General features: G+C 45.8%; 1 protein-coding gene across 1 annotated transcript; it reads right to left on the reverse strand.

The window, feature by feature from the left end:
* Positions 1–1,247: 1,247 nt before the first annotated feature.
* LOC149749274 (melanoma inhibitory activity protein 2-like) lies at positions 1,248–24,970 on the reverse strand. The gene is made up of 2 exons (XM_089910071.1): positions 24,946–24,970; positions 1,248–2,770 (listed from the first exon to the last, which is right to left on the reverse strand). Exons 1-2 carry the CDS (start codon positions 24,968–24,970, stop codon positions 1,575–1,577), a joined length of 1,221 nt encoding a protein of 406 aa, XP_089766197.1. The 3' UTR covers positions 1,248–1,574.
* Positions 24,971–26,392: the final 1,422 nt, after the last annotated feature.

The following is a 26,392-nucleotide window of genomic DNA, read 5'->3' on the forward strand; positions in this document are numbered from 1 at the left end:
TCAATAGATGTTTATTCAATAAATGAGTGGGAATAAATGTGACAAAATACACGCAGACTTTCAATTGAATGGACTCAGGCCTGCAGGTCATTCTCCAAATTCACCTGTGCCTTTTTCTGGCCTGCTCTGTGCCGGGAGGCTGAGTCCCTGCCTGCGCTACCCAGGGCTCTGGATGGCTGCTGCCCCAGCAGTAAACGGGAGCACGGGGGGGAAGGGGGTGAGAACAGTTTTCCCCACGCCCTTGACAGGTCCTCATGGGGCCCAGAAGACACCACTTCCTCCCCCTCCCCCCAGGCCCAGGGGTGGGAACAGCATCCCCTCTTGTCAGCACCTGGGAGCCCTCCATCCTTGGTCCTTCCCTCCTCCCTCCACAGCTGAGCCGTCATCACATTCTCTCTATCTGCACCCTTTGGGATGAAGTGTTTCTTGCTGGAATCCTGTCTGATAAGACAGGCAACTCTCCTTTTCTACGTATATACAAACTAGTGTGGGCATGAATTATCTTTCTTTTTTCTTTAAACATTTTTTTTTTGATTTTGCGACTCTATTTTTAGACCATTCTCTGTTACTGACATACAAACGAAAAGTGCCTTGTATCTGCACTGTGTGTGTGTGTGTGTGTTTGCCATCAAGGGAAAAGTTTTCTTATAACTGTATAAAATTTCGAACCATCTAAAGAACAAACAATATCTGAAACAAAACGGGAAAGGTTTAAAAATTACAAAATAAAAAAATGGTCGCAAAATTTTAACTCCCCTAAATTAACCTATGAATTTAGGACTAATCTAATAAAAATATTGTTAAGTATGAATGGAGTGTTGTTGTTTAGGGGTTTTTTCCAATTGTTTTTAAAAAATTAATCAACATTTATTCAGGTAAATGTTGCTTGTACAGACTTCTAATAACAGCTCATGGCATACAAAAATGGTCTTTATTGTTTTAAGTGTCTGTATCGATGTTAAACTTCAGTGACGGTCAGAGTAAAAATAGACCTTTTATTTAAATCAAAATTCTACAACAGTGCTTATATTATCTAATTCTAGAGGGTCAGATGGTGTGAAAATAATGTATTCCTAAGGATTATATTAAGAATATATTAAGAATAAAAATTCATAAGACATATTAAATAAATCTTTATTTAAAAATACTATCCTAAAACAATAATGTTACATCTACTTGAATAATTGTGGCATCGGTTAAATAACAGTAGCTAAACTAAAAAGAAATAAATCAAAATAACTTTAAAGAGGAAACATATGCAGATGTTGTGCTGTGGTTCTGAGTATTCAGAACTCAGCGGCTGGGGAAACTGAGTCAAACCTGCAGGTGACCTCAGATCCCTGAGCCCTTAAAGCGTGACTCTCCTGCTTCCTGGGAAGCCTGATGACCCAGGGCATCCCCTGACACTTTGGGGCCCCTGTGGGCTGTGAGTGGTGCCGCAGGAGCACCAGGGCCCCTTGGGAAAGGCTGGAACTTGGCTCGACCTTGGCCTGTTGTGCTCATTTTCTTTCCTTAGCTCCTTGAGCTTTCTCTCAGTTGACACAGCTGCCATCCCACGTGCTTGAGCTCTTTTCTCATGGACGCAGATCTCCTTTCGATGGTAGGAATTGGTTCTCTTTTTTTTTTTTTTTTTTTGCGGTACGCGGGCCTCTCACTGCTGTGGCCTCTCCCGTTGCGGAGCACAGGCTCCGGACGCGCAGGCTCAGTGGCCATGGCTCACGGGCCCAGCCGCTCCGCGGCATGTGGGATCTTCCCGGACCGGGGCACGAACCCGCGTCCCCTGCATCGGCAGGCGGACTCTCAACCACTGCGCCACCAGGGAAGCCCGAACTGGTTCTCTTCAATTCTTTGCCCATGTCTTCCACCATCTTCTTATAGAGGTCATGATCCTCAGTTGTGGATTTCACGTTTTTACACACGCTGGGATGTTTCTCCTCCATTTCTAAGCAGTGCAGTTCCTCCTCAAGAAATTTTTTCTGAAGTTGTGTTAAATGATCTTCAAACATTTCAGGCAGAATTTGAAGCTGCAGCTTCAGCTGGTGAATCTCTCTTTCCGGCTGTGAATTCTTGTACCGCAGAGATGCTTCTTCCACTTCAAGACTTGGTATTTGTACTGGAAGCTCTTCATTCATTTGCTTTTCTTCCCACAGTGGTTGGGCTATTTCTTTAGGACTCCAGAGGGACACATCGAAGTCAGCATCGCCAATGACACACTTCAGATCAGCTTCTGACCAATGGATGGATTGAGGGCTGTTTTCTGCTTCCTTCTTTTGTGGGACTTTCGAGTTCCCATCATCCACATGATCTCCAAGGAGGTCAGGTAAGGGGATGGTCTTCAGCATGTGCTCAGACATTGATGTCGGTTGGCTGATTTTACCATTCAGGATGTGCTCTGTTTGTGGCTTTGACTGCTCCAGACTTTCTTTCTCCTTCATTTTCTGGATTCTCTGCTTCCACCTGGCAATTTCTTGGGCGAGCAGTTCCGAACCTTCTGGAAAACGAGTGGTCTTATTCAAATCATCCATTTTCTTCTGAGGTTGTTCTCCACCCTTCAATGATGCTTTTAAGATGGGTTTTCCATCAGTGACTTGGGAAAGTTGAGGAGGCTGGCTCTCCCGTGCCTTTTCCAGAAAGTCATCATTTCCCCGAAATGAGGACTTGCTCAGCATTGTATTCGTTGCCAATAAGCACAGGGTCTGTAACATGGGAGGACTGGCCTCCACCCTAGGGCACCTGAGGACTTCATCAGCTTGTGCCTTGGTCCAACATTCTCATTCTCACTACAGGCTCCATCATAGGCAGAACTCCTTTTGCCTAGCAACTTCACACTTCTAAAAGTGTGCTGTCTCTTTACTATCACAACTAGCACCACAGCACATACCAGCATCTCCCAGGGAAAGGCAGGGAGACCTGGGATGTTTGTCAAACTTTCAGAAACCACCGCAAGAGCACCCCGCAGAAAGTGGATCCTGAGGCAGGCAGCAGGCTCTCCATGGCTGTGAGGGCTCCACAGCTCTGCCTCTGAGAGCCAGTGTCCAGCTGGCCACAGCTAACGGCTCAGAACCCTGCGGAGTGTTCCGTCTTCAAGGTAAACAGCTGCTCCATAACCAGGGTAGATCAGTTGGGCTGGGGGAGGGGGAGGGGCCAGCCAGATTCTAGGAAAGAATTTTCCCTAACTGCTCTGAAACAGAAAGTGATCTCACTTATACAGGCCCTTGGGGAGGTGGAAAGGGCTGGTCACAGCCTGGAGCTCAGCCACTGTAGGCCCCACCTGGCCCTACAGCCAACCTAGGGGATCAATGCAGGGCCAGGCTATGTCCTTTTTCATATACAAGAGCACATTGGGGCAGATTGGTGGAGCTCTGTCCCCAAGTGAGACCCATTCTCCTGATTTAAAATTTCCTTCTGCTACAGGGAAGCCTGGTCTTGCCTTCAAAGGCCCTGGGGATCTCCCTTCTCTGGGGCTCCCTCTCTTCTTTGTGTGTGGTCACTGTGGACAGGCAGGCAGGGGCACCAGACTGAAAGGTATCCCCGAAGTTATTAACTAAGAGACAAAGATTCCAATCCTAACAACTCAGGAGAAATCATTTGGAACTGGCCAGGTCTTATAATTTCAAGGATTTTCTGTGGAACCAGTTTTGTTCAATCCAAGGATTCCTAGGAGGGGGTGACTCAGCTCCAGGAGCGACACAGTGACCGGAGTTCTTCCTTCGTGTTCTTTCTCCATCTTCAGCCCATGACTCCCAAGGTGGTCCTCAGAGGGTCTCTAATCCACTGAGACCTCTTCAGAAGTGGGCCTCTGGGGAGGGAGCGGGTCCTTCTTCTGGCTGAATTGCCCCCTTTTACTTCATTAAACCACATTTCACTCTCCTAGTATCTCTTTGGTAGACCAGGCTCAGAGCCCCCTTGTCCATCCCCTGGGACTCCGCCATGAGCCTCTTATCCCCAGTCCATCTACATGAGAAGGAAACAAGAGAATTGTCAGCAGAGGCCAGTCTGGGGGTCCTGAGGGGTGTCAGGGCTCAGGCTGCAGGGGTTGTATGGATGGAGGGAGCCGAGGCTCTGACCAGGTCTTGTAGTGAGAGGAGGAGGGGGCCAAGTGCCCACAGTGAGCATTGTTTCTTTTTTTAATTTTTAATCAGACTATTTTTAAAGAGCAGATTTAGGGTCAAAGTAAAATTGAGCAGAAAGTACAGAGATTTTACACATATGTCTTTGTCTCCCTGCAAAATGTCTCCTACTATTACTATCTTGTATTAGCGTGGTGCATTTGTGACTAGTGAACCAAACTGATGCATTATTATTGACCAACGTCTATCACTTACCTGAGGGCTCACTCTGTGTCCTGTACAGTTCTGTAAGTTTTGACAAATGGGTAATGTCATGTATCATACATAATAGTGTCACAGCCCTAAAAATCTACTGTCCCCCACCTATTCATCCCTCCCTTTCTCCTCTGGAACTGCTGGAAACCACTGATGACTTCCTTGTTCTGAGGTCCGCTTTGTCTGATATTAATATAGCTACTCTCACTTTCTTTCAATTAGTGTTAGCATGGTATATCTTCCTTCATCCCTTTGCTTTTCATCTAATTATGTCTTTAAAGTAGGTTTGTTGTAGACAACATAGAGTTGGGTGTTGTTTTTGATCCATACTGATGGTGTCTGTCATTCAATTCATGTCGTTAGAACTTTGATTTTAAAATGATCATTGCTATACTTGGCCTAATATATTTGTTACTGTTTTCTGTTCATTGTCTTTTACTACTTTTTTGGTCTTCCACTCTATTTTGCCTTCTCTGATTTTAGCTGAGCATTTTACATGATGCCATTTTATCCCTTCTTTTAGCATATCAATTATACTTCTTCTAAAAAGATATTTAGCAGTTGCCCTTGACTTGCAGTATGCATTTACAACTAATCCAGGTCCACTTTCAAATAACATCATAGCACTTTATGTGTAGTACAAACACCTTAGTAACAGAGTATTTCCAATTCCTCTTTTCCATCTCTTGTAACACTACTGTCATTCATATCACTTATCCATAAGCTATAATAACAAAATACATCATTGCTATTATAATTTTGAACAAACTGTTATCTGCTAGATCAATCAAGAATTTTTAAAAATATATTTCATTTTACCTTCATTTATTTCATCTCTAATTCTCTTCCTTTTTCATGTGGATCTAGGTTTCTAACCTATATCATTTTCCTTCCCTCTGAAGAAATTCTTTTAATTCTTGCAAGGCAGGTCTATTTGATTCAAAAATCAAATTCTCTTGATTTTTTGTTTGTCTGAGAGACTCTTTGTTTCCTCTTCACTTTCGCAGGATAATTGTGCAGAGTACAAAATTCTAGGTTGGTGGGTTTTTTCTTTCAACACTATAAATATTTCATTCCACAATCTTTTTGCTTGAATGGTTTCTGAACAGAAATCCAATGTAATTCTTATCCTTGTTCCTCTATAGGTAAGTGTTTCCCCTCCCTCCCCCAGCTTCTTTCAAGCTTTTCTCTCTGTCTTTGATTTTCTGCAGTTTGAATAGGATATGCTTGGGTGTTGTGTTACTACCATGTGCGTGCTGCTTTACGATCACTGTGTTCCCACAGAATTAAAGTGGGGAATTCCCCTTGCAGACACACACACACACACACACACACACACACACAGCTCTCCATTCACATGGAGAAGTCCAGCAGATGAAGGAAGGGCTATCAGCTCACCTCCCTCTGACTGACTAGTCATGGACTTTGTTCTACCCAGGATGCCCCAGGGGATGGAGGCATTAGTTCCACGGGGCAGCCTGAAGGGACCTTGTGCCAATGTTCAAAGGACACTATTAAGGACAAACCTTCCAGATCTTAAAATGAATGCCTGGGAGTGTCTGGCCTTGTCTGGGAGCACTTCAAGCCCCTCACAGAATGACTGGTAAATGCCAAGTCCATCCTGAGAGGGCCCCAGACCCATTTCATGCAGCGGGAGACAGAAGGGGTGAGACACAGGGACCTCCACCGTGGGAGGGAGGCAAAGACAAAGGCACCCTGGGTGGCAGCCAGCCACATGGACGGGGGCCACTGTAAGGTCAGATGATCTCTGGTATCTTCCATGGGTCACAGGTGTGACCCATGTCTCTGTTTGGACACCCACACATGTGGTTCAATCAGAACACGGCTGGGACCAGGGTGGTTTTGTCCTCACCCATCCCTGTGCTGCAGACACTTAGGTTGAACTTCACATACTTTCCCCTGAATGATGGTTCATGTTCACACATGAACTTGCTTCCTAACCCCCCCCATTAGTCCAGCTGGAGGTTTCAGTGCCCCACCCCATCCCTGAGTTCAGACACTCAGGATTATGATCCTCACCCTTCACCCTAACTCTTTGCACTGCACACAGGTGCCACAACTGGGCCTTTCTCTGTGTGATTATCGCTCCTTCTCTTATGCTTTTCCCTTGAGAAGCATATGCTCATGCACATCTTTAGTTCTGGGTTTCAACTTTCCACTGAAACCCAAAATACCACATAATTCAAGGTGTGTATTTGCCAGGCTGAGAGATAGACAGAATGGCTGTGGGTCACCTTGCCCATGTTTCCAGGATGCTGTAAAACATGGTCTAGGAGCTTGTCCACGTAAAATGTAAGATTTATAGATTCTGAGGCACCCTCCTATTTTCTTGATTTAGAATTTCTTGACATGGTTCGGTGTGTGTGTGTGTGTGAGCACTCACACATATAAACATTCTCACACAGCCACGTACACATCACTCAACTACATGCACACGTGCATACATGTGCATACCCCACAGTCACACACACGTTCTTACTTACAGGTACATGCACACTCTCATGCTCACTCACAGGTACACAGTCACACTCCCGGACACTCAGCCACTTTTACACACGTGTGCACGCTCAAGCTCACACTCTTACTCACATGCGCTATCTCATGTTCCCTCATGCTCACACTCTCAGACACACTCGTTTACACACTCACACACTCTCACACACAGCCCTTCCTCCCCTGCATCTAAAGAGATAGTGACCAGCCTTGGACAAAGCTCTGTGGGTCAACTTTGCCCCTCCACCCGGCAGGATGCAGTAGACAGTTGACAAATTCATGGAGTACAGATCAGATAAGACCCCCTGAGGGAGGCCCCTGTGTGTGCGTGTGCGTGTGTGTGCGTGTGTGTGCCTGCGTATGTGTGTGCATACGTGTGTATCTGTGTGCGCATGTGTGTTTGTGCATGTGCGTATGTATGTTTGTGTGTGTGCACTTGCGTGTGTGCTTTCGTGTGTGTGTGCGTGTGTGTGTGCCTGTGCGTGTGCGCATGTGTGTGTGCGTGTGTGTGTGTGTGTGTGCGCGTGCATGCATATGGCTGGCGGGGCTGCTGAGTGCCTGTGCTCCTCTGGATGGTGGGAGCACTCTGCATGGTCTGCTATTGGCCCAAGGAAGCTGGTGTGAAGGGATGTTTTCTAGGGTAGCCCTTCTGCTGCAGCCTTTGTCCTCTGCTTCTCTCTTGGTTACTATTACCCCGATGATCCGATCATTTCCTCCAAAGCCCTGATCCTGGGGACCCCAGACTTCTTCACACCTTTCCTGCACTGGTGCTCTGCCCTGCCTCTCAGAGGTGGCTTTCTAATATTTGGGAGATAGCGGAGGACAAATTATTATCATTCCCTACTCATTCATTCCTGCTTTCATTCAGTAAATAAACTCTCATCGATTGAGTGCCTCCTACGAGAGAGGCTGTGCTCCAGGTGCTGAGAATCCGGCAGTGAACAAAATAGAGAGGAGCTTTGCTCTCATGGGGTGCGTTTTCCAGTTGTGGGGTTGGGATGGAGGGGGCCAAATATAAATAAAAGAAATGACAATGTAAATGCTATAAAGAAACATAAAGTGCAGAGGGAACACGTGTGAGTTGGGATGGGATGTTCCTAGCGATTTACCCCTGCTGGGATGGGATCTCTAGGGACAGCTGGGGCCTCATGCATTTAAAAGGATCACTCTCTTTGCAAATGAAGTGACCAACAAGAGATTAATCTCCAAAATATACGAACAGCTCAGGTGGCTCAATATCAAAAAAACAAACAACCTAATTAAAAAATGGGCAGAAGATCTAAATACAGCAAGTGCCCTACATACGAGCCTTCAATTTTCGAACTTTCAAAGATGCAAATGTGCATCTGGTTCCAGCAAGGAACCAGAACCTGTGTCATCAACGTCAGGCATGAGTGAAATTGCAGCCCTCCATCTCTTATTGCTGACGATCCTTCAGCTCTACCATCTCCCACCTCCTCTCCCTCCGCCAGTCAGTAACTCTTCTTGCCTGTTCACTCGATGCCAGCCCCTGGATGCCAGCTGTTGTGCTGCACTGCTGTACTTTTCAAGGTACTGTACCGTAAGATTTAAAATCTTTTCTTTATTTTTTGTGTTTGTTTTTTATGTATTATTTCTGTGAAAAGTATTATAAACCTATTACAGTACAGTACTATATAGCCGATTGTGTTAGTTGGGTACCTAGGCTAACTTTGTTGGACTTATGAACAAATTGCACTTACAAACACGCTCTCAGAACAGAGCTCATTCGTATGAAGGACTTACTGTAGACATTTCTCCAAAGAAGACATACAGATGGCCAAAAAGCACATGAAAAGATGCTCAAAATAGTTAATTATTAGAGCAATGCAAACCAAAATTTCAATGAGGTATCACCTCACACTGGTCAGAATATCCATCATCAAAAAGTCTACAAACAATAAATGCTGGGGAGGGTGTAGAGAAAAGGGAACTCTCCTACACTGTTGGGTGTGGGAGGTTGAAAAGATGAAAACCATCAGGCAATGCAGGGGGGTGTTTGAAGAAGGGCAGGCTCAGTGGCCCAAAAGGGCACAGCAATTCTTATGTGTCACACCCTCCAAGGTGGGTCTAACAGCCCCCAGAATCTTCCTTCCGTGGCTACTTTCTTTTCTCTACCCCTTACTGGAACAGAGGGCCCATCGTTTCTCTTCACAAGCCTGCTCGGCCTCTGGAGAGATGGTCTGACATGCAGACGAGCATTAGGCAGACTGGGTGGGCACCGGTCCTGGCTGGGTGACCTCAGGAAGCTACTATTTCTCTCATGAGTAAATCAGCTACCTCCCAGGAGTGCTGTGAAGGTTAAATGAAATGATGTACATAAAGGGACAGATAGCAAGTGTGCAGCAAGTGGTAGCTGTACACGCCCAGACATACACCAAATGTGGGCAGGAAAGACTGACACACAACCAACCAGACACCGGGTGATATCTGACAGTTCTTCAATGCAAGCATCCATGCATTACAAGCATGGCCAGTGGTTTCTTTATGTGGCCTGGTTGTGAGTTCATTAATAAAGTAGATGGTGGCCTCTTGGCTTTGCCAAACCCTTTCAGCCGGAGGATGAATCAACTCTTAGCAACCACGATGAACTGCTCACATTCTGAGGCAGAACCAGCTCAACTCTTCCTGAATGTCTGTTCTTGACTAGAGGCACTTAACTCTACCGTGACATTATCTAAAGGCAGCCCAAACTTGGCTTTCTCATAAAAAGGAGGGCCAAAACGATAAAATAAAAAGCAGTGTCTGTGACCGCAAAGAGCAGAGTATATTCTGTAGGTGGTAATAAAAGAATAAAAGAAGGTCAGGAGGGCCCAATCCTGGGACATGGTGTGGCAGACACGTCTGGCTGAATCATCAGTATTCTGTCCATTTACTTCCTCGATTAAAAAACAAAAAGTGTTCTGGGGTGAGTGGTGGTGGGGGTGGGCATGTAAGAACGCCCATCCTAGAGGATGAGTCACGATTGGCCCAGCCTGTCTTTCAATCACCTTCCCCTTGGCCAGTGATTGGCCTAGGTGTGAACATGTGACCTAATACTGGCCAATGAGACATAAGGAGGATCTGCTGGGGACTTTTGGGGAAGGTTATTTCCGTCCTGATCAAAAGTGAGGCAGGTGAGGGGCCCCCTTCTATCTTGAGGCGCTCACCTTCTCTCTTAACTCCAGTCCTTTGTGAGACATCTCCAGTTCCACGTGGCAAGATTCCAGAGAACAGGGATGATGTCTTAGTCATAGCTTTACCCTTCCAGTTGCTGATTCAGGTAAGAAGTTTAATGAGTTATCACAGACGTGTGCAACCCATGTCTGCTCTTTGAATAAAGTCATTCTACAGCCATGGTCCTCAGTTGGGGATGACCTTGCTCCTCCACCCCCACTCCTGGCGCCAGGAGATGCTTGGCAATGTCTGGAGACATTTTTGGTTGTCATGACTGGCCAAGGGGAGGGCTGCTACTGGCATCTAGTGAGGAGAGGCCGGGGATGCTGCCAAACACCCTACAATGCACAGGATGGTCCCCCATAACAAAGAATGATCTGGTCAGGACTCAACAGAGCCGACTCTGAGAAACTCTGCTCTGTAGACAACCAACTAGGGAGACTTCCTCTTGATTCTTTTCAGTCAAGATGAAATAAATGTTTGAAAACAAAAATTTTTTTAAAGAGTGGAATCTTTTGTTTTTTTGAAGTATAGTTGACTTACCATACTGTGTTAGTTTCAAGTTTACAGCAAAGTAATTCAGATATATAGATACAGATATTCTTTTTTCCCAGTTCTTTCCCACTATACTTTATTACAAGATGTTGAATATAGTTCCCCGTGCTAAACAGTAAATTCTTGTTGTTTATCTATTTTATATACAGTAATGTGTGTCTGTCAATCCCATACTCTTAATTTATCCCTCTCCCCTACCTTCCCCTTTGGTAACCATAAGTTTGTTTCTATGTCTGTGAGCCTGTTTCTGTTTTGTAAATAAGTTCATTTGTACTATTTTTTAGATTCCACATACAACTTATATCATATGATACTTGTCTTTCTCTGTCTGACTTACTTCACTTAGTATGATAATCTCTAGGCCCATCCATGATGCTGCAAATGGCAATATTTCATCCTTTTTATGGCTGTCATATTCTTAAAGGGTGGAATCTTAAGACACTAGACTCCAGGTTATCTTCGCTGATTAACGAACAAACCTGCATGAACAGTTTGCTGTCAGTAGGGAGACCCTGTTCATACTTCACAATTAGTCTACGGCTCCTCAACAGGCCAGCAGCATCACACAGCGAGAAGGGCAAGGTTATTCCTTTTTTTTTAAAAAATTTTTATTGGAGTATAGTTGATTTACAATGTTGTATTAGTTTCAGGTGTACAACAAAGTGGATCAGTTACACATATACATATATCCACTCTGTTTTAGATTCTTTTCCCATAGAGGCCATTGCAGAGTACTGAGCAGTGTTCCCTGTGCTATACAGTAGGTCCTTATTAGTTATCTATTTTATATACAGTAGTGTGTATATGTCAATCCCAATCTCCCAATTTATCCCTCCCGCTACCTTTTCTCCCTGGTAACCATAAGTTTGTTTTCTACATCTGTGATTCTATCTTTGTTTTGTAAATAAGTTCATTTGTACCATTTTTTTAGATTCCACATATAAGTGATATCATATATTTGTCTTTCTCTGTCTGACTTACTTCACTAAGTATGACAATCTCTATATGTATGGAATATTACTCAGCTGTAAAAAAGAATGAAAAAATGCCATTTCCAAGGTTATTCTTTGATAAAGAGGCCAGTGTGGCTGGGGTCTTCTCACCTCAAGGCCATGTTCTGGAGCGTCAAGGTGAGGTGTGTAGTGGAGCCAGGCTTCTGGTCCATGGGGTGGGATAGCCACTGAAGTGGATGGTGGCAACTCAGATCCTTTCCTTCATTTCTCAGAGAAAAGATCTCTCAACTGACAAAGCACAGCTTGTAAGAAACTCCCCTCACATGGCCTGTGAGACAAAGACGGTCTAGAAGAACAAAGTGGGGTGACTGTCCCAAGTTTGTGGGACCTCCAGCCAGGTAGGACAGTGACTTGGGGGCTGGTTGCAGTAGATCAGTAGGTGGTGTGGCTGGCTCGTGCTGAGCCAGACCCAAGGCCCAAAGCCAGGCAGTGGACAGAATCCTCTGGGGGCCTGAGGATGCCCGGTCTGGTCGGTCTCCCCACCACCTTGTATGGTGGCTTGTTTTGTTTGTTTGTTTCACTTCCAGGAAAACTGCCCTTGCCGTCTCTTTCCCCTGATTTCACTGTGTAGTTGATTGTCAAGCTACCACTCTGGCCCTTCCAGAAATTGCAAACCTGGCCTGTACAATACAAACAGAATTTCTCCCGAAAGCCCTGTTTCTGTCTGTTGCCTCCGTCCCTTCCCACTGCTCAACCAGCAGCGGTTTGGCTCACAAGTGGGGTACAGAGGGGCTATCTCTTCCGCGTGCGAAGCCCTCACGTTTAGTTCCAGGAACACTTTGGCTGGTGAAGGTGATATCTGAGATTGTCGTTTTCCCAGCTAAGCTCCAGGATCCCCCCAGGAGAAGAGAAGGCCTGGGAGGGAGAGGGTGCCGGAGTTCCCACTCTACCCCACGTGGAGGCGGAAATGCAGGCGAATTCACATTATTTCTCGAGAAGTTTCCCAGGAGTGCCTGGGCCCTCTGAGGAGTTCGTGCTTTAATTTAGAATTTCAGGGACCGCTGCTGGGATTGGGTGAAAGCCTAGAATATCGGAGAACCCCCTGAGTACCTTTCAACCTCCCTACCTCCTCTCCCAGGCTGGTCCCCAGCTCTCCTGCTGCAAACCCTGCCCCCTGGAAGACAGGAACCTGATAAACTCATTTTTACCGTGGCGTTCATGATGTCACCCTGTCTTCTCAGGGATTTAAAAAGCAGCACGGAACCTCTAAAAAGGAAATTCGAGAGTCTGAGGTCAGAGTGGAGACTTTGTGTTTTAGGTCCTGGGAAACATTCCTTAACTTTTCCTCTCACTAAGTTCTCTGTTCAACCAACTAGCAGCTCTCCTCTTCAGACAACCTGAGTTCCCCAAACACCAGATTGAGAACCCCAATGATTGTAGGGTCCAATGGGTGAAGGTCTTACTTTTACACCTCAGGAGGAGAAAGAAAAGCAAGGCTTTGGCTACACTTGGCACTGAGCTCTGGAAGGACCCCTTAGTGAGACGTTTGTGGCTCTCACTCAGGGACTGTGGACCAAGGACACACACACACGCATGCACGTGTGCACACACGCACCCCACAAAGTCGGAACTACAGGCAACACAGCAGGGTGGGGAGAAACGGGTAATCTGAATGAACGATTCAGAAGAACCTCACGCTGTTTCGTAGCCTTCTCTCAGCCCAGGCATAGCTCTGGCTGACCAGACAAGGGATGAGCAGGGGAAGGTTCTCTGTAGCTACAAGAGGTTTGGTTGTGCAGCGGGTTTGCCTGTGGGATGAAGGGGCCGAGGGAGGGCATGGAGGCCTGGGCTTGCAAACGCTTCCCCTGGGAGTATGGTCCTCTGGAATATGCCGTGACAGGTGCGCATGCCCGATGCTTTTCGTTTGCCTCTGTCCTTCCCAGCTCTCTCTGCGCCCTGCGGGGCTGGCCTGCACTTACTGCATTGCCAACCTCCCTCCACCTGGGGTCGCCAGTGGGAGGCAGCAGCGGAGGGAGATGGAGGGGCGGAGCGTGCGCTTGGGCTGTTTATTCTCCAGGGTCTCTTTCTGCTGAGAGGCTCCCAGTTGGCTGTGTCCATCTAGCAAATGTCACCGCTCTGCTGGCGGTCCTCGCCGCTCCACTGTCCTCTTCACCCGGATGTAACCGCTCGCTGTCCCTCCCCTCCAGGCAAGGGGAGGTAACGGCTTCCGCTGATGTTATCCCCCAGGGTAATGCACCGTCCCTGTTCTTTCTCTAAATCAGCCCACACCTTTGTAAATAGTCCTTTTAGGAAACATCCCTCAATTACCCAGCTTGAGAATACCTGTTTCCTACCAGGATCCAGACCCAGCAGATAGAGAGGAAGTGAGCCACCGGGATTCAGACTGGCTCCATAGAGTCTGGTGTGAACCATCACTGTGATGAAAATGATGCGATATTTTCAGGCTTCTAGCTCTCTTCCACTCATCATTTGATGTTGAATTGGCCAGCAAAGCCCCCCACCCCGCAATTCTGTTTTCTTCCCCCAAACTGACAATCCACACTCATTTAAGAAAGAGCCCTGGTGTGTACTCTCTCTGTAGTGGGTGGAAATAGAGCTCCAACTTCTCACATGTAAAGCAAGAAAGTTTTTTGCTTTGTAGAAGGAAAAGGTTGTAGAGGAAGGGAAAAGATTTTTACAGAGGGAAAAAAAAGTCCAAAAAAAGTGAAATTATATTTCACTCCCAGGGAGGGTATCTTCCAAACAGGTCTGTGCCCTGAAGTCATTGCTGCCCCAGAAAACATGGTCTTTCTTCCCCCAGCAGTATGCAAGCTCCATAACAGTAGTGATTTTAGACTGTGTCGTTCCTTTATACATCCCACGTGATTAGAACAGTGCCTGGCACATAGTGGGCTCAATGACAGGAAAAAGGAAGGAAGGGAAAAGGGGAGGAAAGAAAGGGATGGATAGATCATGGAGACAGACAGATAGATAGATAGATAGGTGATAAATGATTGATGGATAGATATATAGATAGACAGATAGATAGATAATAGATAAATAATACATGAACACAGACCTCTCCCTTAAGCTGAGGGGAGGTATGAGGTACTTCAGGGCCCTAGCATCTTACTAAGATGTGAGAGTCAGGGCAAACCCCAGAGATGAAACTCCAAGAGCTGTGGCCTGGGAGGCCAGCCCACCCTTTGTGGCCTCTGGTCAGTGGCGAGGGTGGCCGGCATGGCTGGAAGAAGTAAGACACAGACCTTGTGGTCAGGCCACCAGGTCAAGTCCTTCAGCTGGTTCTCAAACTCTAGGTGCATTAAAATCATCTTGGTTGGGAAGGGGGGCTTGTTTAAAATATTGACTCCAAAACCTTCATTTAAACAAACATCCCTCTGTGGTCCTGAGGCAGGTGGTCCCTGGACCATATTTTGAGAAACATGGCCCCAGAGGACAGAGAAGATTGTTATTCCTGGAGGAGGCCATAGGAAAAGTATAACCTTCCAAGTCATTGAAAAGAGCCCTAAGAGGTGCCTACAGGTGAGCCCACCGGAAGAAACAACCCAGCCTAGAGAACACCTGAAGAAGGACTGCTGGCATAACCCCAGGTACAGGTGTGCAGAGCGATGGAAGCAGAGTTGCCATGAGTCAAGGCAGGGGCTCCCTGCTGTCCTAGGGTCGAATCAGTGCCTGACTCATGGTGAGCTCTCAGCAAACGTGTTAAATGACTGTTTCCAACGAGGAAGGTCCACTGATGATTTCATGGAAACCACACATTTTAATTTGTTTTAGAAATTCTTGGCCTCTGCTGCCCGTTGAAATCTCCTGGGGATTTTTGAAACAAAGTCTTGTCATTTGGGTTCCAACCCTGGAGATTCCAATTTAATTGGTCTAGGGTATGGCCTGGGCATTGTTCTTGTTTTGTTTTGTTTTTAAAGCTCCCCAGTGTAATGTACAGTCAAACTGTGAACCAATGCTTTAGCTGTTAGTGAACTTGTAGGTATTCAGCTGATGTAAAATTGACCTACAAGAAAGGAAAATTCATATGGTTGAACTTGACATTTCACTTGAAGAGTTGGCTTTGCTTCTCTTTTATTCATGTCTGTGCTTGGTTGTCAGAGTTAGAAGCACCTCAGCTCAAATGAAGCCCAGGCAGTCCTGCTTTGGAACACTGAATGAGATATATCTAAAGACAGGCTGGTCCTGGGTCAGAGAGGGCGCAGAAACCCTGCCTTCCACGGATGATGACTGCATGGAAGCTATGAGAGGCTTGCTCTTCCATTTGGGCCAAATAATGAACTTATTCTGCACCTAAGAGCAAATAAAAGATGCTAATCTGAGCCTGCTTTTCTAATTCACCCTGTAATGTAGGAAAGGCTTAACTGGATCCAGGTATGAAGTGCTCAGAAATCCATGAAGGTAAGTGCTCTGCAATCATTTCCACTTCTTCATTGATAACTGGAGATCTGGTCCCAGAGGGGACCAGTGCAGGACCAGTGGAAGGAAGGGAAGGGGATGATGGAGGAGGCAAGACGCACAATTAGTCACAAGGGAAAAAATGAAGCTTCCATCCTTTTTCCTCCCTCTACTGCTGGTCTTTGCTTGGGAAGATGTGAAGGCTGGGGGCTGTGCACACATAGCCCTTGCCTCTGGCACCAACTGCTAAGTTCAGGGGGCCACATTTCCTCACCCTGAGGTTTGATGATTCATTAGAAGGACTCACAGAACTTACTGAAAGCTTTCTACTCACGGTTACAGTTTATTACAGTAAAAGGATGCAGATTAAAATCAGCCAAGGGAAGAGAAGCATAGGGTGGAGGCCAAGCAAGATCCAAGTGCAGTGTTCCAGTTGTTCTCTCCCAGTAGAGTCAGGCCAGCATCACTCTCCCAGCACAGGTGTGTGACAATCCACACAGGGTCCTGCCAACCAGGAAAGCTCAGCAAGCCTTGGAGTCCACAGCCTTTATTGGTGCTCCATCGGTTTAAACCTGGTCAGGCCCCCACGTGGTTGACCTCAGTCTCCAGCTCCTCCAGACGTCAGCTGATACCGCATAACCCAAAGCACCCACCCTAAGTCACATTGTTGATGTGGCTCAAAACTTCCAGGCAAACAAAGACACTCCCATCAAGCATGACATCCCAAGGGCTTGGACGTCCCCTCCTAGAAGCTGAGGACAAAGGCCAGACTCTCTCTGGGCAAGGTTGAATTCTTTCCACATAAAAGACGAGACTTCTTTCTCCCTCAAAGGAATCCTGCCATGCGTCGCATTTGCTTTTCTTCACTGGGCCTCATCAATCTGGACAGACTCAATGCCTCAGCCTGTTTGTCTTTTCTAGGTCAGATGTCATCTCCAAACCCTAATCTAGATTAGTCCTGAGTCCTTGGGGTCCGCCAGTGATGGGAGTGGAGGTTGGTGAGAATAAGGTTGATGCAGCTCCCTGAAACCTTCCATGTAGGTGACGTCTACATGCCTTAAGTATAAGAAAAATCTGATTCACTTTTTTTAAAGGTAATCTTGGGATTTTGTCATCTAAAGTTCAGGTCACGAGCAGGTATAACATGAATCTGAGGGTATTTAATTCTGTGAAGGAGTATAGGAAATGAGATGAGTTGGATGAAATAAGGTGAAGTACAAAGAATGAATAAGCAAGTAGCTTGTAAGACATAAGCAGAATTTGTAAGAAATGTCAAGTATAGATAATAAATTAATAACCTGTAAGTGATGTTGAATGATTTTTCAAAAAATGGATGGACTAGCAAGACTGCTGCTTACAGAGAGAAAGGGATGGAAAGACCAAGTCATAATGTATGGGTCATGCCACCTCTAAGCTGATTGTTTTGTCATCCCTGGATTGGCCACCCGTCTGTGGCACTCAGTATGTCCCATTCTGAATCCCCATGTGCTCTGCCCAAGGAATGCTGGTAAAACCCACAGCTGTTCAGTAAGCTAGTCGGCAAACTCCAGCTATGACTGGGCATAACTGTCCCTGCATCTCTCCAGCAGAACAAGTGTATGTTGACCCCAGGTGCTTTCTGCCTGCTGACCCCTGCTCAACCTTGGCACCAAACCATCACTGCAGAAGGTTGATGCAGCTGTAGAGACAGGGTGTGTGTATGCCATGTAACCCAGGATTCACATGGGCTGCCCGCTATGCTAACTATGGCAACTACCCCATCCCAGCCGCTTTGCTTCTTGCTGTGTGTTTTAAGTTGACTTAACAAACCATGAGATTCAAGCATCTTAGTTTGGTCTGTGTGCTGTCTGTTCAGGGACCACTGGAATTGTTTTCAGGGTGGTCTCTTTGGAGGCTACCACTAGATCAAGGTGATTTCCTACACGACAGCAAGGATTAAATATTACAAACTATTATAAAAGGACGTACAACTCAGGGGTGGACCCAGCATATCACAGAACTTTAAGGAAGGAATGAGGAAGGCATAGGCAGGGCTCTCTGAGGCTCCAGGGGCAGCATCTGCTCCCTCGCATCCCTGGGGAGGAGCCTGAATTTTCATGCAAATGTTGAATCAGACAACCCTCTGCCTTACTGATTCCCTTGTGGGAAGGAAAAGTCATGAAGCCAGGATTTGGGTATTTCTTTTGCTTCATGCCAATTAAAATACTAGTATTTTACTTTTTAAATGAAAGAGGATCACCATGACCATCTATGATTTTGTCCTCAGAGGCATTCTACCCGAGAGGAGGTCAGAATCCAGGACTAGACTTTTTCTCTTTCCAAGTGGAATGATTGAGGACGAAGGGCCTTGGAAAAATAAATTATCTTAGAAGAGAGATCTTCCCTAAGAGACTGGACTTGGCCTTGGAGGAAAAAGTGGGAATAAAGTGGAGGGAATGTAGCCCTGAGGAGTGGGAGGTGATTTGCTACTGGGGCAGGGGATTGGGTTTGAGAATCTTCCTCTTCTCATCCTTCCTTCCTCTCCCCCAACATCATCCCCTACTCCTTAATAATACACCCTTCTCCTTAATAATCCTCAGTAATTCTGAAATGGCTCCGAGATAGTTAAGGAAAGAGATGTGGGCCAAACGCTCTGGGAAAAATATAAATGACCAATAAATATAAGATGTTCAACTCACTAGGAACTCCAGAAATAGGAATTAAAAGCAACAATACAATTCTTTAGGAGGGTTTTGAACAACTGAGAGAAGTAGTCTCCACTCTTTCCAAGTAAGGAGACCTTTAAGCTTATAACTCCCTAGGTCTGCCTCAAGATGGACATGATTCTGATTTTGGAGGGTTTTTTTTTTAACGATAGTGAAATACTACCATTATACTGACAAAAGTGGCAGGTATTTGGGGATTTAATAAAAGCGTGGTATCCAGGGTTTATTGAAATCATAACTCATGGCAGTCTTGAGAGATGACAGTCATTTTTTTCTTTGCCATTGGTCTTGTAGAGATTTCATTTGGAGAAATCAGAGTCTATAACCAGCACTGAGTTTTGCAAGAGGAAATTATCCCACCTCTGTGTTACCCAGACCCTTCTCTTTCTTCCTCCTAAAAGACTCTCCCACCTATGCCCTGACCCAGTCCTGCCTGTTCACGTGTGCACTGGATTCTGAGCAACAGAACTATAGTACTAATAAGCTGTCAAAACCTGGGTACCTGCTTCATTAGCAGATCTTCTTTCTTCCCTGAGATTTGGAAGAAAATTGAGATTTGGAAGTTCAGTAAAGAGCTTTCTGGCTGGATCCCCCTCTGAAATGAAACTGAAACCACCTAGCATCACCTATGAACAGACATTTACAAGATGGAATGTCTGCATGTCCCCTCCCCCCTTCTCCAGTAGAAGGACAGATTTTTATTCCATACACCAAATGCCATTTCCTATCTCCTTCCCTTCTCAGTTTCCTCCTATTCCATCAAGAAAGAGGAAAGTTCAGAAGTGAACTTGAAAACTCCTGCATTGCAGAAACGCCATAAGGCGTTTCTTTCTCCTGTGAATTGGTCTGTCCATAGCCTACCTCCAAAAGTTACAGCTCTGCAAAATGTCAGAGATACAGGATGAGTGAGGGCCACCTTCTGCAGGGAATCCGGCAGATCCCTTGGAAAGTTCTGCAATCATTCCAAATGAGATGAAGAGATGGAAACGCTTGCACTGGGATCATTAAGAACCATTTTCCAGAATTAATGCAAGAAGATTTGATAACATTTCCCTGGCCACCACCATCATGACTATCAGGAAAGTTCACCAAAGCAGTTAAATCAAACAGCAGGATGACATGAAACAGAAATGCTGGCAAAACCTCCTATTTGGAGCTTCTTTTATAAACTGGTCTAACTCACTATGGTGGTATGTTTTGCCCCAAGCCTTTGAAACTATCAAGCTGGGGTTTATGGCTGTCAGGGAGGACCACTGACACAGGCCTTGCCTTGAAATTCCTGTCTGTGTCCACCCAGGAGCTGTTTGGCATCACACGGATGGCGACAGGCTGGGTGCCAGATCTGCATGCCTATTCCAGGCAGTGGGTGAGGATATCTGAGAGGCTGCCTTTCATCCACAGTTTCCCTGCCCTTTGCCAACATGAACTCCTCTGGGAACCTCCCCACCCATCATGCTGAAAGGGGGCAATGCCTGGGATGTCCCTGCCACTCATACTCCTGGCTCAGACTCTCTGAGGCTGCAGTCAGCTGCCAAAAAGAAAGGTCAGGCTGGGGGAAATACATAGGGGGCCCTGGAAAACCCCATCCCCTCGGCAGCAGTGCCAGGTGCATCTGTGGCAGCCAAGGCAAGGGTCCCACATCATCCATGTAAGCACAGAAGCATCAAGTGGAGGCCAGAGGCAGTAGGCTGTCTTTTAGTCTTGTGTGTCTTGCTAATGTAGTGGTGACCAGCCTTTGTGGAGGATGCTATAGACTGACTTGTGTTCCCCAACCCCCCCCCCACAAATTCTTACGTTGAAGCCCTAACTCCCATGTGGCTGTATTTGGAGATAGGCCCTATAGGAGGTAATTAAGGTTAAATGAGGTCATAAGGGTGGGGCCCCAATCCTATAGGCCTGGTGCCATTATAAGAAGAGACTCCAGTGATTCTCTCTCTGCACTTGAACAGAGAAAAGGCCATGTGAGGACACAGCTAGAAATCAACCATCTACAAACCAGCAAGAGAGGTCTCACCAGAAACCAACCCTGACAGCACCTTGATCTTGGACTTTCCAGCCTCCAGAACTGTGAGAAAATACATGTCTGTTGTTCAAGCCACCCATTCTGTGGTGCTTTGTTATGGCAGCCTGAGTAGACCAATACAATAGACTTTGTATGAAAACTGGGCAAGTCCAGGGAAAACCAAGACAAGGCCCTTACCCTACCTAGAGGTCCCCATGCCCTCATTACCCTTCCTGGAAAGCCACAAGTGTATATACTGCCCCGCTCCCACCACGGGGGTGTCATTGCTCTTTGCCTCATCTCCAAGGAGCACAAGCCAGCGCTGGGCTACCGGCCATCCCCAGGGATGTCAACTCCATGGCACTTCCACTCCATGCCCTTGCAGGTGAAGCAGATCCAGTGGCAGGCATCTGAAGGACACAGGTGCAAGCATATAGGAGCAAAGCATATGGAAGCTGGGGGATGCATGCGCAGAATGGGTAAAAGGGATTCCTGGACACCTGGACATCAAGAGTGTCCTCTGGTGCTAATATCCTCCCATTTTACAGATGAGCAAATTGAGGTACAGGGAGATTAAGTAATTTGCCCAAAACCAGCGAGCTTTTGTTTGAGACACCTTGATTTCGGACTTCTGGCCTCCAGAACTGTAGGAGAATAAATTTTTGCTGTTCTAAGGCACTCTGTTTGTGGTACTTTGTTATGGCAGCTACAGGAAACTAAGCCAGGAGAGCTCTGTAATTATGGACTCAGGGGAACAGTTGTAAGGGCCCTGGACAGTTGAGGGGTGTTTTATCCAGTGGGGACAGCCAGGGAAGCTGCTAAGGCCCTGAGGTCCAAGGGCCCTGGATTCGATGTCCAGGCAAAACAGTTGGTACTGGAGCAGCTCTGCCTCTGCAATCAGCCATTGCTAGCTTGACGTTCATCCGGACCGAAGCAAACCCTAAACTTTTGTTTTCCCTTCTGAGCCTCAAGAACAAGCGTTAGAAATCAGGGCTCCCTATGGACCTGCTATCGCGATATTTCTAAGTCTGGTGGCTTAGTGCACCAATAAGCTGAAAAGGAGCATCACTCACCAAGTCTCTTTCTCCCACTCAGTGTCCCCACTCCAGGTCATCAGGTTCAGGGAGTCACCCAGGACACAGGAGACCCAGTGACCTGCTGGCCTCGAAGCCTGGGAAGAGTAAGCACTACCCTCCCTTCTCTTTACAAGTCCACTCATGGCAGGGAAGCCATAGCCCCGCAGTGCAGTAGGAGGCTGCCAAATAAAATGGTATTTATGGAGAGGTTTTAGTGACAGGGCCAAGTGCTTTTGTTATGTATCTGTATTTTGTTAAGTAAACAAAGCTGGTGGCCACAAAGATTGCATATGCAATTAAAAAGAAAAATAAGGTTTAAAAAATTATATATGTTGACAATCGCACTATGGTTACAGAAGATATTATCACTAGGCACAGCCATTAGGATGGTTATTATCAAAAAGAAAGAATATAGCAAGTGTTTTCAAGGATGTGGAGAAATTAGAACACTTGTGCTTCACTGGTGGGAATGTAAAATGGTGCAGCCACTGTGGCAAACACTATGGCAGTTCCTCAAAGAACTAAACATAGAATTACCACGTGATCCAGCAATTCCACTTCTGGGTATAGACCCCAAAAAAGTGACAGCCAGATCTTGAAGAGATATTTGTACACCGATGTTAATGGCAGCATCATTCACAATAGCCAAGAGGTGAAAGCAACTCGAGTATCCATCAACGAATGAATAGATAAAGAAAATGTATTATACATAGTATACATTGTATAGTCATACAATGGACTATTATTCAGCCTCAGAAAGGAAGGAAATTCTGAGACATGCTACAGCATGGATGCACCTTGAAGCCTTTATGCTAAGTGAAATGAGCCAGTCTTGAAAGGACAAATACTGTATGCTTCCACTTATATGAGGTGCCTAGCACAGTCAAATTCAGAGACAGAAAGTAGAATGGAGGCGGTCAGGGGCTTGGGGGAAGGATGATGGGGCATTCTTGTTTAATGGGTCACGTGTTTTAGTTTTGCAAGATGAAAAAGTTCTAGAGACGGATGGTAGTAGTGGTTGCGCAACAATGTGAATGTACTTATTGACACTGAATGGGACACTTAAAATTTATGTTTTGTATATTTTACCACAATTTAAAAAAATAAGGGAATTCCCTGGTGGTCCAGTGGTGAGGTCTCAGCACCTTCACTGCCATGGCCCCGGGTCAATGCTTGTTTGGGGAACTAAGATCCTGCAAGCTGCGTGGTGCAGCCAAAAATTAAAATAAAATAAAATAATCACTGGGGAAGGGTACATGGGAACTCTCCATACTAGTTTTGCAACTTGTATGAGCCTAAAATTATTTCTAAATAAAAAGTTAAAAAATAATAGTAAGATGAGCAAACCCTATAAAGGGTAAAACTGTATTTATAAATGCATGGGAAAGAATTACAAATGTTTTTAGGCATGGGATTTGGGGTAAATGGTTTTTCCTTTTTTCCTAACCTTCTAAATTTGCTAAAATGCAACAGTATTATTACAATTAGGGGGAAAAAATCCCTCACTTTTAAAAAACCCTCTGCTATTTTCTAGTCAAATATAGCAACATGAGTCTCTTGATATTCAAGGGCCAAAACAAAGTCTCATTTTTAGATCCCCAAAGACTCACAAAAAGTTATTCATAGACATATATTTATAGATTTATAAATCTATATTTATAAACACAAATAAATTTTTATTGAAGGAAATATAATAACCATCCCTATAATGAATGGTGAGATGAAAACCAGAGGAGCAATTGCTGAAAAGACAACAAAGGCATCAGTCCCCGCCCAGGCTAAAGATGGGATGCTCTATTCTGAACAGGAAAGAATGTTATTGTCACAAACAGACTAGTGGCCTTGTCATTGATGATCAGGAAGCTTTTCTACGAAGTTCAGTCACAACCTGGGGGCTCTGGTGTCTTTCATCAGACTCCCCGTCCTTTTCTAACCCCTTCTCCCATAGTAACCCACCCCACAAACTGCAGAGAAAGTTCTTCTCAAGAAGAAACGTCATTTTGAGCAAAAATTCTCATTTCCTAGCTGACTGGCTGTTATAGGTTAAATTGTATCCCCCCAAAAAAAGATAAGTTGGAGTCCTAATCCCCAGTACCTCAGAATGTGACCTTATTTGGAGATAGGGTCTCTATAGAGACAAATAAGTTAAGATGAGGTCATTAGGATGGGCCCTAATCCAAAATGACTGGTGTCCCTAGAAAAAGGGGAAATTTGGATACAGAGACAGACATGAACAGAGGGAAGATGATGTGAAGATGCAGGGAGAAGACAGTCACCTACCAGTCAAGGAGAGCCCGAGACCACCAGAAGCTAGGAGAGAGGCCTGGAGCAGATTCTCCCTCAGAGCCCTCAAAAGAAACTAAACCTGCTGACACCATTATCTCAGACTTGTAGCCTCCAGAATTGTAATACAATATTTTTCTGTTGTTTAAGCCTCCCAGCCTGTAGTACTTTGTCACGGGAGCCCTTGGAAACTAACACACTACCCTTCGTTTCATCTTCCAAGCCAGGTACTTGCCTGACAAGCCCATATCAGGCCACCGAAGGGTAGGCTCTGCCTTTGGATCAGCTGTTGTTAAACTCTCCTTCCCAGACCCAAATCTGAAATGGCTGTTTTCCCCTGTGTACCTCAAAGACACAAATTTGTCTTCTGTGTCCCTCCAGCCCTTTTACCTTGTTATTTTCCAGTCTGGTGAATTGCTCACCAAAAAACTGACTCATAACACTAATACGCAACTGGAAGACCCCTCCCCCAATTCTACCTTGCCACAGTCCAGAGCAAGGACCACAGGACCTGATGACCTTCGGGATCCAAGATGCCAGCCACACTGGGAGGCTAAGGCAGGACATGTGGCCCTGTGGTAACCTTGCTAAACAGCTGTTATACAGCCTTGCATTTCCCAGGTCAGTTGGTGCATGGCCACAGCCACAGATCAGTGCGCCAGGTTCCCACCATGGGAGGATTGGATGGTGGCCCCAAACCCACAGCTTGTGGCTTAGCCCAGAATCAAGGGAATTCACAGCTCACACACTACATTGGGGAGGGTTGTTGGTGGGTCCAAATGGGATCACGAGCTTCAACTCTGTGTGGTTTGGCAGCATGAAAAACTGGCAATACTAATATCTCCAAACCTCAAACCTCCCCTGTGTGTGGAGAAAGGACCCTCAGGGAGTCTTCCCCATCCAAATTCTGCAGGGCTGCTCTGCCTGTGCACTACTCACCTCCAGCTCCTTGAAACTGGTGCATGTTGCTTCTCCTGGCTTGGTGGGCAGAAGTATGCTAGGTACAAGGGGGGCAAACAACTTGCCATGCTCTTTACTCTCTGAACTACTAAATTCTTGGGCAATCTCAGCATACATCAAGTCCAGCCAAAGGTCAGATCTTAAAACCAGGATGAGATCTGTATTCATTTCATTATTCAACAAATGTTTGCTAAGCACCCACTATGCTCCAGGCACAGCTGTTACTGGGAATACAAGATGAGAAAGATATGATTCCGAAGGCTGAAGAGCAGTTGGGGGTAAAACGGGCAAGATGGATGCAGAAATAGACAACTACAAACTAACGTAATAAGTGAAGCGATCAGGATATGCATCAATAGTTATGGGAGAATCAGAGAGGGGCATTGTGGTTGACTGAATAATGCCTCCCACCAAATATCCACATCCTAATCCCCAAAACCTATAAGTATTACTTTTTATGGCAAAAATAACTTTGTAGATGTGATTAACTTAAGGATATAAAGATGTTACCATGTGGGGGAGGTGGGCAGTGCTCTGGATTATCTAGGGCCCTATCTAATCACAGAGGTCCTTACAAAATGGAAGGGAGGGTCAGAGTCAGAAAAAAGAGGTATGATGAAGGAAGCAGAGATAAGAGTGATATAACTTTGAAGTGGCCACAAGCCAAGGAATCCAGGCAGCTGCTAGAAGCTGAAAAGGCAGGAAAACAGCAACTCCAGAAGAAACCAGTCCTGACAACACCTTGATTTTAGCCCCATAAGACTCATTTCAGACTTCTGACCTCTAGAGGTGTAAGAGAATGCATTTGTATTATTTAAGCCATTAAGTTTGTGGTGATTTGTTATAGCAGCAATAGGAAACTAATACAGGCATATGATGACCCACTCCAGGATGGTAGGAGTGGGGACAATGATGTCTCTTTGATAAGAGAACATTGGACATAGTCTTACAAAATGGGCAGGAAAAGTGGGAGAGAGGGGCCCAGCAGAGAAGACAGCAGATATGTGTGTGGAAATACGAGCAGCTGAGCATGGCTAAAACACAGTTACAGACAAGGAATGGTGAGAGTTGAGCTTGGAAGATAAGCAGGGACCAGGTTGCACAGAGCCCTGTGTTCTTGCTAAGCAGTGGGGGTTGTAGCCTGTGGCTATTAGGGAGCCAATGAAGGTCTGTAAGTAGGGCAGTGACATGGTCAGAGTTTAATATTAGGAAGATCAGTGACCAAGTGGATGAAGGGTGGATTTCAGGAGACCAGTTAGATGGTTGTTGCAATAGGCTTGACCCAAGATGATAAAGACTGGTGTAAAGGCTATTGAAGGGAAGTGGCTTCAATGAAGGGGTGGAAGAAGCAAGATCCTGAGGTTGGTTGAACGTGGGAGCTGAAGGAGAGGAATCAAGCATGAGAGCTAGGATTCTGGCCTGGGGG

Source organism: Delphinapterus leucas, chromosome 4 (assembly GCF_059928025.1).
Source record: "Delphinapterus leucas isolate spDelLeu-1000000601 "Yukka" chromosome 4, BTC_Dleu_Yukka2, whole genome shotgun sequence".
Lineage (NCBI taxonomy): Eukaryota > Metazoa > Chordata > Mammalia > Artiodactyla > Monodontidae > Delphinapterus > Delphinapterus leucas.

Coding starts and splice junctions, on each gene's coding strand:
- LOC149749274 (XM_089910071.1), bottom strand. CDS start 24,970: ATGCACCAGTTTCAAGGAGCTGGAG. Junction 2,771..24,945: donor CCAGTTTCAAGGAGCTGGAG/GTGAGTAGTGCA, acceptor AGTGAGAATGAG/AATGTTGGACCAAGGCACAA.